The 14,185-nt window shown below is 41.0% G+C and overlaps 1 protein-coding gene across 6 annotated transcripts in view; it reads right to left on the minus strand.

Moving 5' to 3' along the window:
• The window catches only part of PALM2 (paralemmin 2), a 318,639-nt gene that overhangs the window by 85,298 nt on the left and 219,156 nt on the right, over window positions 1–14,185 (minus strand). Inside the window, exon 1 of one of the 6 annotated variants that reach the window (XM_025359221.1) lies at window positions 211–248. The exons of the other annotated variants lie outside the window; for them this stretch is intronic. Coding sequence (XP_025215006.1) covers window positions 211–213 — 3 coding nt within the window. The 5' untranslated portion in view covers window positions 214–248. Of the gene's footprint in view, window positions 1–210; window positions 249–14,185 lie in introns of those variants that run through there. 6 annotated transcript variants of the gene reach the window in all.

The following is a 14,185-nucleotide window of genomic DNA, read 5'->3' on the forward strand; positions in this document are numbered from 1 at the left end:
TCGAAGAGTGGGAGAAATTCTCCTCACTCAGCCAGGCTGCAAGAATTTAATCCAAAAGAAAAGGCGGTTTCTACACACACACACACACACACACACACACACACACACACACACACACACACAGAACCATGTTCTGTGCAGTGTTAATTTGGACACAAAGAATAAAAATGTCTCAATCCAAAAGACAGAGGTTCTTAAAACTGCAAATACCATAGAATCAAATAGTGGGAAATTCTGGGTGAGATTTATTTGATCAAAATCATAGACATAAATAAGCAGACATTGTTTCAAATTTTGTAGGACAAATCACCCAGTTGGACATACCAAACCATGCAAATGAAATGGGTGACCTTTGCTGCCACTAGCCTTGGGGTAGCATTTCATGTGGGTGGGGCAGCTGAGGTTATGGTAAATATGAAGTCTGGAATCTGTCTGTCTGAGTCCAACTCCCAGCTCTACCATTCACTACCTGTCTGACTTCTGACAAGTTCTTCTACCTCCCTGGGTCTTGGTCTTCTTGTACGTAAAGTGGACATAATAACTGCACACAAACCACTTGGTTGTGGAGTGGATTAAATGAGAGGATATAATGTAAAAGGCCTAGAACAATACCTGGCACAGAGTAAGTGCTCAATCAATGTTATTTGCTCTTAGTCTTATTGTCGTAAGTTTACTTATAGGTAATGCCTGGAAGCTGGTTGTAAAGGGATATATTTTCCTTGCATTTCCACTACAACCTTTCCATTACAGTGTACCCTTCATATTTTTCTTCTCTATACTTCTCCAATGCAGACAATAAACATCACATGAATGTGATTCATGAGAACAGAAAGGTCTGCTCTCATGATAGTTTCCTTGTTAACGTTCTGTTTCCAAAGTGTACAGGAGTGGTTTGCTGAGACATTTATTATACTGGAGCATTTTCGTTTACTCACATATGCAGGGAGAAACTTGTTAGACAAGACATAATGGCATTTGACAATACAAGAGCCAAATCCTGGGGACAACAACAATGCGGAAGCCTGGCTGCTGTGCTCAGTGTTAATGGAAGCTTTCATTTTATGTAGTTGCTATGTTTCCAGGGCTATGATTGTACCATTGCTATTCAAATCAATGTAATAATAATGTGTGTTACAACCAAGGTTTTCTGTGCAATGCCCAGACCTTACAAAATATTAGCTCATAATCTTAAGCCACTAGAATATAATATCTAAATCAGGGATATAATCCCCCTGACAAAGTAAGACGCATGAATATTTTAGAAACATAGTACCATTTACCAAAGAACTCCAATCAATAGTGCATAATTGATGTTACTTAATCCCAGAGTGTGTGTAAGACCATATAACATATGACAGTAGATGGGAAAAGTGAGGCACAGTGGGAACAGCCCACCTATCCAGCATCTCAGAGAGAGCACATGATAAAGCTAGGGCTTCCAGGACCATCTGCTATCTCTACATTCTAGAATCTCTTAAGAGTAGATTTACAGGACTTTGTCAGTCATTCCCACTGGTTATCAAGATATGTAGTTGTCCTACGTTTAAATACAGAACCAAGATGTATGTCATAGATATGAGAGGCTGATGACTCAAGATTTCCACAAATATTAATTGAGTGTCATGTGCTCTCATTACGTGTCTTGTCATTTCCAAATCATTCCCAGGCTTTCCCACAGCCGTGACTTTGTTCCATCAGAAAGTCCTCACTCCAGAGTTGCCCATCATCATGTTGATGAACCATTCTCTGAGCAGAAGAAACCTTACCAGGCAGTACGGGAAGTAGACTTTTACATGCTCAAGCAGCAGGCTCATTGGTGATCGCTGTAACTGACATGGTCATGAAGGATGTAGAGTTCAAGTTAGTTCTTTAAGAATGGGTAGGATTTAGGGCCGGGCACACAGTGGCTCACACCTGTAATCCCAGCACTTTGGGAGGCTGAGGCGGGTGGATCACCTGAGGTCACGAGTTTGAGACTAGCCTGGTCAACATGGCGAAACCCCGTCCCTACTAAAATTATAAAAATTAGCTGGGCGTGGTGGTGCATGCCTGTAATCCCAGATACTTGGGAGGCTAAGGCAGGAGAATCACTTGAACCTGGGAGGTGGAGGTTGCCATGAGCCAAGATCATGCCACTGTACTCCAGCCTGGGTGACAGAGTAAGACTCTGCCTCAAAAAAAAAAAAAAAAAAAAAAAAAAAAAAAAAAAAAAAAAAAAAAAGAGAGAGAATGAGTAGGATTTAGGTAGCTACAAATGGGCAATACATTCCAGGCAAAAGGAACTAGGTGAACAAGGGTAGAAATGTACTGCATATTCCAGGGACAATGAGGGGGAAAATCTAACTGGGTGCAGGGCTTGCCTTTAGGAACAGAGATCAATGACTCAAAAGATTGACTAGGACTATACCATGGAGGGCCATGAATACCAGGCCAAGAAGTTTAGATTTTATTGCATGGACAATGCAATGTCATTGCAGGGTTCTAAGCTACAGAATGATACAGTGAAATGGCATTTTAGGAACATTAATCTGGCATTCATGTATAAGGCAGATTAATAGGAGCTGATACACTTTTCCTGTAAAACAAAAGTAAATATTTTAGATTTTGTGGGACATACGGTCTCTGTTGCAACTACTGAATGCTACCATTGTAGTTCAAAAGCAGTCCTGGACAATATTTAAATGAATGAGTGTGGCTGTGTTCTAATAAAACTTTATTTGCAAACATAGGTAGTGGGCCAGATTTGGCCCACGGGTCCTAGTTTGCTGACCTCTGGATTCAAATATCATTTAAGTGCCTTAAGAGGATGTTCCATTCACCTGGTTGTGCAGTGAGGATGGATGAACTAACAAGCCTCCTAGCTTAGAGTTGTACCAATCAGAATGGAAAGAGAAGGACAAATGCAAGAAACAGAATTGATGAGACTCAAGACTAATAGGATCTGGGGGGTGAGGCAAAGCAGTGTTTTGGCTTTGAGTCACATGAAGAGTGCTGGTGCAGGAAGGGGTAACAGTGGGAAAGCAGTAAGGCTGAGCCCATTTATGCTATAGTCATATATTTCCCCTGAGGAAACTCCTTATTGGGTTAGAATTTGGAACTGAACAGTTGTTAGCACATACAACCAGGCAGCGGCATTAGCATGTTTACATCCGCGTTCTGACTGATGACCCTGGACCTGGGCCCACGACAAGGACCCACTGTGCATCTATAGCTATTGCAGGATTCTTTGACTAGTTGAGCTCCCTTTCACAGTGATTTGCCCACGCTGGAGTGCAATGGCACGGCCTCAGCTCACTGCAACCTCTGCTTCCTGAGTTCAAGCAATTGTCCTGTCTCAGCCTCCCGAGTAGCTGGGACTACAGGTGCATGCCACCACGCTCAGCTAATATTTGTATTTTTAGTAGAGATAGGGTTTTGCCATGTTGGCCAGGCTGGTCTCAAATTCCTGACCTCAGGTGATCCGCCCACCTCAGTCTCCCACTGAGCCACCGGCTCGGTGTGAGCCACCGAACCCAGCCCACAGTGATGGTCTTAAAGTCACTTCTAGGTGGAAAAGATGCAACCAGCCTATGCTCAGAATTAGATATGAGTCAAATGACAAGTTTGCATAGGACACCATTAAGGAACTCACTTGCAGTTTCTGACGCTTGTTTGATGGCTGAGGTCTGAGCTGTGCTCCTCCCCTGGCTAGCCCACTGGTTTCCAGATTTCTCCTTCCCTTAACCAGGACAAAACCAGTAACTCTTGGGTCCTTCATTCTCATCAACTCTACAACTCTACCTCTCCTTTGAGCTGCAGATCCCTATACTGAACTGCCAACTATTCATGGTCACTCCCCCAAACTCAAACACATGCAGTCACCATCTCAAGCAATCCCCCACCCTCTACCTTCATGCCTGTTCCTTCTTCTATATGTCTCGTCTCAGCAAATGACACTACTCAAGTCAGAAATCTAAGTCATCCTAGACACTTACTTTCTTGAAAGACCAAGTCATGTTGATTCTGCCGGCCAGTTTCCACATCTTTTGCTTCCCCACTATAACCTTGAGTATTGCCTTAACACTCCTTCCTCTATCTCCTACCTGGACATGCAGACTATTCCATATTAGCATCTTTAGCACACTACAGTACTTACATCCAGCTGGCTTACTGTAGTGGTTTCCTTATTAGTCTCCCTACACCCATTCTTGGCTTCTCCAACTCAATCTCCACACTGCTGCTAGAGTGATATTCTAAAACAGAAATCTGACCACCTCCGACCCTTGCCTAAAACCAAGAATGTCTCCCTATTGCCTACAGTGCAAAGAGCAGGTTCCCTAGCATGGCCAATGAGGCTCCTGTCTATCTCACAGCTTCATCTCAAGCCATGGCCCCCTACCATGATCCAACCTCAAAGACTACTTTCAGTCTCCTGATCTTCCAGGCTGGTTCACGTCCTCTTAGTTTTGCTTCCTCTAACAATAATAGATGTCCGTTGCTGCTTCATTTGACAAAAAACAATTCATCTATGATGGCACAGTTTAAATATCCATGAAGCTTTAGTGAACATCTGTCAATTTTGATCTGCCTAGTCTTCTTTCCTTTGGGGAAACACATTTACCCTCACTGTAAATGGCTCTGGTGGAAATGCCAGTCATGGTTAGCTCATTCCTGCCACCAGGACTTGCATGTGAGCCAGGTTAGGCCAATCATGCTAACCTTGTTTCTTTGCAATAGCTATTGATCCAAGGGATGACTGAGTGAACTGAGAAACACCAGTTAGAGACATTTCTAGGGACAGACACATGGATACCAGGAGAGAAGAAAAAAAAATACCACTAGGATTAAGCTGAGATGATGTACTTCTGAGTAGCAATTTTTCCAAGTCACATAAAATAAATGCATCCACATTGAAGAAAATAAAGTCAACATGCAGAGGGAGGCAGAGTTGAAAGAGAAAAAACAGGTTCTACTACATTGTTTGAGTCCCAGATCTAGTCATGCATGATGCCAGAACCATCCCTGGGCTTCCTAAATTACATACACTAAAAAATCTCCCTTTTTCTTAAGCTAGTTTGAGTGATGTTTCTACCACTTACAACTCAAAGAGTACTGACAAATACAGAATATTTTTCTGTTCCCTCCAAATAGATTGCATCACTCCCTCCTTTCTCTCCCCTCCCCACAGGCTGTGGATTTTTCTACATTAGACCTCAAGCACTGTAGCACTTTATATACTTAACTACTTACACATCTCTGTCTAACATAAACTATGGGCTCCTTGAGGACAAGGATCTTGGCTGACACATTCCTAAAGCCTAGAACACTGCATGATGAATACATGTAATACATGCTTACTGAGTATCTCTGAATATACTATCCTCTTTTTTCTCTCTTCTACTTGTGTTCCTGTTTGTCCATGTCCCTCATTCAAATGAATTACGAATTTGTACTCATGACTTCAATAGAAGCAAAATACGTTATTAAAAACACATTGGCCATCAGTCCATAAGACCAGAAGTGTCCTAATGCTAAAGACATTAATCCACACAAAATAAATTACTGTTGCTATGCATATGAGGAAAGAGTTGAAAAGGCTAATTCTGGGAAAGAATCATGGAAAGCTTATTCTGGGGAGAAAGGCTGGAGGAAGTGGAAATTCCAGGGAAAAGCATTATGAGCTGACAGTAGCAACCATTTGGGGCAGTGTGCCTCAAGAGACATCTGGAATGACGTGATCTCAATGCATTAGAAAGATTTCCAGATTCCTCCACTATCTGGGAAGCCTAACAAGCCACTTTCATTTGCTTTCTATAAATTATATATTTTCCTGGCAAGTATCTTCTGGAAGAGTTATAACATGATGAACACATAAACTATTGTTAAAGAGCACCCATAGAGAATGAAGCACACTCTCTTCAATAAATACGATGAGAAGACAGATATGATCAGTACCCGCCATTAGGAAAGCCTATTTCCACCTTTTTGCTCCTTGAGACTCCTTCTTTTCTCCTGCTGACTGTGCTGCACCTGGAGCACTAGGGGGTGCCAGGCTGTGACTGCGGACAAGGTGGGTGTCCCAACTGAGTGTGTGAGAAACAGGGAGACAGGGAAAGAGGCTAAGCAGGGAAGGTAGTCAGAAGCAGAAATAGGGTGTTTCCTTTCCTCCACTGAACTCCTGTTCTGACTTGCACTGATAGCTAGCACCCCAGGGCACAGCAGTGGGAAGGGAGCAGAAGACCTACTCAAGGCCCTGTTGCCATCATGATATCACAGAATTTAGACAAGAGGAGGGTAAAGAAAATACATTAAATTGCAAACATTGCAATCTTTATTCTTTCTATTGATAGATGAAGATAATTCAGCTTTGACTTCCTTCCATGTGAGCTAAAGGGAAGCTTGTGCCCCTGCCCCAAACCTTTCAAGTGACTTTTTGCCAGCGGGTTCCTAGGCTTTTGCAATGAAGAATCAGAGAAAGAGGTAAAGTACTGAAAAACTGTGAGAAACAGACTGTTTTATATAGTTGCACTTGGAAAGGGAATGGGTGGGGGATGCTATTTAGAAGGAAAAATGATCGAGAAAAGGAAAGAAGAGATGAAGAAGTAAAGCACTGAAAGGGGTCAGAGATAGTTTAAAGTTCAACAGTTTAAAATGAAAAGGCTGAGATATTAAGGCCAGGGAATCAGGAAAAGAGAATCTTGAGATATTTTACTGTGGCTTATAAAATGAATCCCCTCTGATGTTCTCCAGAAGAGTCCAGTAAGGATACTGAAATTACTTTGGCCAACTAGCCTGTGTTTCTTTGAATATAACTTCATGCTGAAACTGGATTGCCAGGGTGCCTAGGTTTTATCTGGGTTACACCAAGAAATAGGGTGACATTTTGAGAATTAAATTATGAAAAATCAACTTGCAAGTGGGGACCCAACAAGCTTTTTCTATTAAGAAATCACAATGTTATCTCAGGCATGGTTGGGTTATAATTGCCTATTTAATGCTACTGCAGAGTCAATGCTATTTGTATGTCTGAGGGGAAAAAAAAGAAAAATGGTCTGCCTAAAAACTGAAAATCTAAATAATCAAGCATTAAAATAAAAATCGAAGAGGTGCTCACTCAGCTTTGTCCAATCGTCTGTTCAGCTAACAAGTAATGCTGAGTTTGCTCAGCAGACACATCCCTATTCGAGATCAGTTATCTCATCTCAACACCATCAGATATTAAAACTCACTCTCCTGGCTCTGTCTTCAAGATCACCAATCATAACCCTGATTTCTATTCAGGTTTCCTACGTAGTTAGCTAAGTGGAGAGATGGTACTTGCTAAGACCCCTGCAGTGTCCATCCACTGAAAAATGAATAAACAGGCACTTGGGTTTGTAGATAAATAGACTGAAAGCTAAGTTGCCATGTGATTTTCTGATCCTACAAAACTAAGGAATAGAACTCAGAGCCAGTTTAAATGATAGCCTTAAAAGGCTTGGTCAGAAGGACAAGTAAGGTAGGTTTTCTACATTGTTCTGCCTAGGCATGTACCCATTTAACCTGCAACATCATCATGTGAAGTGGATAATTCCACAGCTCTATTTATTCCTCATCCCTTAGTTTGGACCAGCATTTCCATTTACATAACTTCTCCTTTATTCAACTGATTATTTGGCCTTGAGCTTGCCATCTATCTGTAAAAGAGGGACTGCCAGTTTTGTATTGTTTTCTGTAGTTATTTACTTTTAAATTTTTTATTGACATATGATATTTGTACACATTTGTTGGGTACATGTAATATTTTGTTACATGCATAGGATGTCTAACAACCAGGGTGTTTAGGACATCCACCATCTCGTGTATTTATCATTTCTTTGTGTTGGGAATATTTTCAGTCCTTTCTTCTAGCTATTTTAAAATATAAAATACATTGTTGTTAACTAAAGTCACCTTACCGTGCTATCCAACCTTAGATCTTATTCCTTCTGCCTAACCGTATATTTGTACCCATTAACCAACCTCTCTCATCCTCCACCACATACACTCCCTTCTCCACTTCTTATAACTTATCATTCTACTTTCTACCTTCATCTTTCATTTGTAATAGAAACAATACGGTCAAGAGAATTTTTAAAAGAAAAAGAAGACACTGATTAGTTCGAGCCTCAATACCGGCTTTTAGAAGGGGTAATTTAACACCCAAAACCTTAAGAAACATCCCATAGAATTTAGATGCAATATTATCATTAATTTCACCCAACAGTTAATATATCTGGCCTATTAGTGCCAAGTCAAATGCACAACACAGCAGAGTTTCCATTTAGGGTCTTTTGCAGATACTTTATAGCCCATATGGGTTATATCTTAAGTCTATTTTTAAGGTCTGCCCACGGTGTGACCCTTTAAATAATTATTTAACCACATAGCTATACTTTTGCTTTGATGGTCATAACATCAAATTCTTTGCTAGGAGTGCTTCCCTTTGGTTTCCTCTGAAGACCAAGAAGGGAAGCAGTCTGATATGGGCTCTGATGAGAAAGTAAGACCTGCTTTGACACCACATTGATAAGCCCCTTGTGGTAGAAAAATCCAGCACAAGATACACAGAATGGTAGAGGACCCTGAAAAAGTCCCAAATGCCAGGAATAACAGAATCAAACTCTCCTGAAGAATGTGATCTCTATCTCACGCCTCTCCTCATCCTCTTGCCTTATTCCCACCATGATATCCTGTGAGCACTAGGCATCAGGAGATCTCATATCAGGTAGGGGCACTGCCACTAACTTCCTGAGTGACTTAGACAAGTCCCTTATTGTTTCTGGGCCTTGGATTCCCCATCTGTGAAATGAGTAGGTTGGGCCAGCTTAGCTCTAAGGTTCCTCCAGCATCACTAACATTCCACAGTGCTAAGGAGAACAATGACTTCACACGTTCCAGACTGTTGCATGTGCCCTTCCTGAGTTATAAAGTAATGCTAGCAAACATTTACATAGTGGTCACTGTGTGCCAGGCACTGTTCTGTGTGATTAACATGTTTAATCTTCACAACAACCTAATAAGCTAGGTACTATCATTATCCCCATTTTACAGAGGAGAAAACTGAGGCACAGGAAGATAAAGAGACAGGGTCACATGGCTAGTAAGCATCAAACAATTGGAACTCAGTCTGAAATACTGAAATAGAAGATGCTACTGCAGGATTGAAACCAAGCACATCACCTGGTAGAGTGCTGGGACTTAATAAATGAAGGTGCTTCCTTTCTACCTGGCACCAAGTTTTTGGCTTAGGATTTAGTCTAAACAACTGCAATTTACTCATGCAACAACAATTCAGTTGTGTAGTGGTTGAACCTAATAATCCCAATGATGGTAGTGGTATAAACCATAATGGTAAGAATAATAAAGGTAACTGAGTTTATTGATGCCGTGCTATGTCAGGCATTATAGTAAGAACTGCCCTGCAGTTTTTCACTTAATCCTCATCATACTTTGAGGTAGGTACTTTAATATCTTCCATTTTATGGATAAAACAACCAAAATTTAGCTACTGTAAGGGAAGTGCCCTTGAGCTAAGAAGTGACCAAACAGGAGTTGAAACTTAAACAGTCTCACTCCAGAGTACTTTACCATGAAAAGAGACATGTTCAGTGCTACTAGCTTTTGTTTGGCTCTGAGTGAATTCCACTCAGGACACATGAAACCTATTACCCCGCCACCTCCACATTTATCTGCCAAAAACCATCCAGAGCAAATGAGCTGTTGAAAACGCAAAACATCTTGATGTCTTCCAAATCTCCAAATCCAATCTCCAAAAAAGGAGGTCTCTTATATTTGTGAGCGTTTCTCAATTTCAAACAAAAATAGGTCAAGGCTGTGTTGGAACCTTCAGCAATGTCTGGTGAACCAATATATTCATTTCTTTCAATCCCTGTAGAAGATATTTCCATGGGGATCGAATAGTCTAATGAAAAGAGCAAATGCAAAATATTTCTCTCCCATTTGAACTTTTCATCTGAAAGGAACTATTGCAGATGAGGCAGCAGCTGGGAAGGTTCTCAATTTACCAAGAACAGAGGAGATGCTCTAAATCCAGGATCTCTGGATATCAGAATATGGTTCCCTAAAGTTGGAGGACAGGAGAAGGAAGAGGCAGAGGGATCCACTGGGTTGATAGGCCTGTCATAGGAAGACGTGCCAGGCCTGGAGGCAATGTCTCAGGGCAGGAAGTAGGGGTGGACACTGCATGGACCTCACAGTAAGCAGCAGTCCCATTGGCTGCTCGTGGTTCTCAGAGCTGCAAGCCGCAGAACAGGGGAGGGGATGGGGCACAACTGAACATAGCTGTCGTGGTTGGAAATGCAAAACAAAATAGTGTGCACAAAAATAGAAAGAGAACACAATGTGCAGCATTCTGATGACAACAAAGGAACGCAAACTCCAAGAAATTAGCATAATTCCAAACAGAGACATACACTCCTTTTCTGACTTTGACAAATCATGTTTTTGTTTGTTTCTTAGATGCCAGTATCTGGTGAACATTTCTGATCTATATTCATTTTTTAATATAGAAAGGTATAAAGAAGGAAACACCAATTGTCTATAATCTCCCTGCTTAGATAAATGGAGTAAGCATTACAAAATATAAATAAAAGTAATAAATGTGCAGGGTGGAAAAATTCGCACCATCCACACGGGAATAAGATGAACATTTGACTCTCTTTTCACCTCATCCTTACCAGCTGTGTTCCTTCAGGCAACAATTCCTGTTAGTCCTTTATGTATCCTACCGGAAAAAATGGATACACCAACATGGTATAAGTTGGGGTCTTTTACTCTTAACACAAAAGACCTGCCTTTCAGCTTACTTTCTTCACTTTGTGATGTATCTTAGAGATTTTGCTATTTCATTCAGCACATGGAATCCCACCACATTCTTTGCAACTACGGCATGGCGATTCACAGATGTAGCTTAATTTACTTTACCAGTCTGCTGCTAACAGATAATTTAGGTGTTCCCAGTGCTTTGTTTGCAATTATAGACAGGACTGCAATGAATCTTCCTCTATGTTCCTCTTAGATGTACTTCTGTGATTCCATCCATAGGGTGAATTTCTACCAGCAGAACTGCTAAGTCAAGGATTTGAACACATAAAACTCTAATAGGGACAAATTGCTCTCCAAAACACAGTTTCTCAGGATTTTAAATGATACAATTGTGAGCAGAAAATAAACTCAACCAACTAATAAGAGTTTTGACAGTTTTTCCTCTTGTTAGCTACATCTTTAGGGCCCAAGGGGGTTTTAAATGAAAGAAAGTATCTACCACTTGGTTAATAATTGCAATGTTTTAAAAACATATTGGGGTAATTTGTCCTTATCATAGACTATTACTTTATCTTTTCAGGTTAAAAAAATGATAATTTGCTACCTTAAGAATAGAAGTCTATTATAACTCCATCAGTCTCCCATGAAGAATCAATGCTGTACTTCCCTTCTTTGCACTGCTAATGTTAGAATTATCACATAGCCAAGTTGTGCCCACCTATCTATAAGGAAAGAGGATTTAATCCTTTTGTGGTCATTGCTGTACTCCAATGGTTTAAAAGTAGAAAATTTTTTATCCACCAAAACAATTTCTAGATGGACTCAGGCAATGTAAAAACTGAAAACGTGAGAAAATATAGTGACTGACTTTAGGATGGAAGAGGACTTTAAAAACATAAAGCATAGAAAGAAACCATAAAGCATAAAACTGACCAACTTCATTATACCCTCCCCAAGGGCAGAGACCATGTCTCTCATTCACGGTTTCTCTCTCTTACCTAGAATCAAGCCTAACACATAGTGGGCCTGAATCAGTATTTATTGATGAATGAATGACTGAAAATGTATAAATAAAACATAGCCATTCAAGATAAATGCTTTTAAGTCTGGGAGCAGTAGCTTATGCCTGTAATCCCAGCAATTTGGGAGGCCAAGGCAGGCAGATAGCTTGAGCTCAGGAGTTCGAGACTAGCCTGGGCAACATGGTGAAACCTCATCTCTACAAAAAATGCAAAAATTAGCCAGTCATGGTAGCATATGCCTGCAATCCCAACTACTCAGGAGGCTGAGATGGGAGGATTGCTTAAGCCTGGGAAGTGAAGGTAGAAGTGAGCTGAGATTGGGCCACTGCACTCCAGCCTGGGGACACAGTGAGATCCTGTTTCTCTGCCCCCTACCAAAAAGAGGGGGGCGCCCGGTATGGTGGCTCATGTCCGTAATCTCAACACTTTGGGAGGCCAAGGCAGGCAGGTCACAAAGTCAGGAGATCGAGACCATCCTGGCCAACAGGGTGAAACCCCATCTCTACTAAAATGCAAAAAACTAGCTGGGTGTGGTGGCACGTGCCTGTGGTCCCAGCTACTTGGGAGACTGAGGTAGGGGAATCGCTTGAATCCAGGAGGCAGAGGTTGCAGTGAGCCGAGATTGTGCCACTGCACTCCAGCCTGGTGATGGAGCAAGACTCTGTCTCAAAAAAAAAAAAAAAAAAAGATACACTCTTTAAAAAACTGACTACAGAATAGCATGTTCAGTATTATCTCGTTTTTATAAAAAGTAAATGCATGTGTATGTACCTGCGTATAAATGATCATACTACAGCTCTACCTCTGAATAGATGCTAAATATCAACATAGTTTGTATCTAGATGGTAGGATTTGGAATGTTTTCATCTTTGCTCTTTATAACCTTCAGTGTTTTCTAGTATTTCTATGTGAACCCACCCTATTAGGTAGCTAACATGGAAAATGTAATATATCAAGCTCAGATTAAACTAAAGCCATGTGAACCACTCCTTAGACACCCTCATCCTCAGCATCTTCTGAGAGAGTAAGTGGAAGCCAAGAGGAACCATCACCAGTGACAGTTGCCTGTGGCCAGAGGGATGTTCATGAGAGGCTGGGAACAGGAACCCTTGCATATTTTGTAGTTTAAACCTAAATAGATATGTGTCCTAATTCAGAATCCTCAGCTGATAATGGCATATCCCGAGCTCTTTCTCAATGCTACTTCTTCCCGCCTTTCTCCTTATGTCTCCTCTTTGGTGGTGACCAAAGTCTAAGACAATGCCCCCAGGGACAGGGAAGTGGCTCTAATCTGCTGACTGTGACCTTGGTGGTTCAGCAAGGAACAAGGAAAAGGTACTGCTTCTCACTGAGTACAGCAAATTTCTAGCAAAGACGTACTTTAGGATAGGGTGATTAAACAAGCAAGACAAAAGATTGCTGCTGATATAGGGACAGCGCCAAGGGTCCTGTCACCACCATGTGCTTGGCTGAGCCCTACTCTAGTCCTAGAAGACTAAGAAGAGCTTCATAAGGTTGTTTGAGCTAGTGAGGGCCCACCTAAGATGCTCCAATAGGAAGCTCCAGTTAAACCAAGTTCAGAGAAGCCAAGTCCCAAACAGCAGAGTTCAGCTTTAGGTCAAGAACAAATACAAAAGATTATAGTTTAAAAACTAGAATACCCAGTGTCAAGTATAGCGAGGGGAAACTGGCTTTTTATTCCCTGCTGGTGGTGGTAGAATCTTTCCGGAGGATAATTTGGCAGTCATATAGAATAACAAACACTTTCAAGTTTGTATGCCATTTGAACAAGACATTTCACTTCTAGGAATTTATTCTAAAGGGAGAAATTATGCCAATGAGCAGTGCTTTCGCTTAATGATATTTACTGCGGCATTGTTTTTAAAAAAGAGAAAGAGAGACCTAAGCATTAAACCACAGGTGTTTGGTTAAATAATCTATGATGTATCTGCACCATTATGCAGTCATTACAAATGAAGCTGTAGAAGATTACATGAAATAGAAAGATATTCTCAATATAGTCAGTTTAAAATGCAAAGAGTATGCTCAGTATAATCTCACTTTTATACGAAAAAATACAGTTAAGGAAAAGATTGGAAAGTTATACACTGAAATGCCAAACGTTTTGTCACTAGCAATGTAACTTGAGTTGAGAGGTGCTGATAATTACTGCTAAACAGCATCATCCTAATAGTAATTGTGAAAAGGTACTAGGGGTGGGAGTGTTTACAGGTGCCAGGCACAGTTCTGAGTGCTTTACATGAACTACCTCATCAACCCTCACTGTAACCCTGGGGGAAAGCTTCTATTATCCCTCCATTACAGATGAGGACATTGAGGCTGACAGAAGTTAGGCAAATTGCCCCTAAATCCCCCAG

The sequence above is a fragment of the Theropithecus gelada genome, chromosome 15 (genome assembly GCF_003255815.1).
Source record: "Theropithecus gelada isolate Dixy chromosome 15, Tgel_1.0, whole genome shotgun sequence".
In the NCBI taxonomy this organism is placed as follows: domain Eukaryota; kingdom Metazoa; phylum Chordata; class Mammalia; order Primates; family Cercopithecidae; genus Theropithecus; species Theropithecus gelada.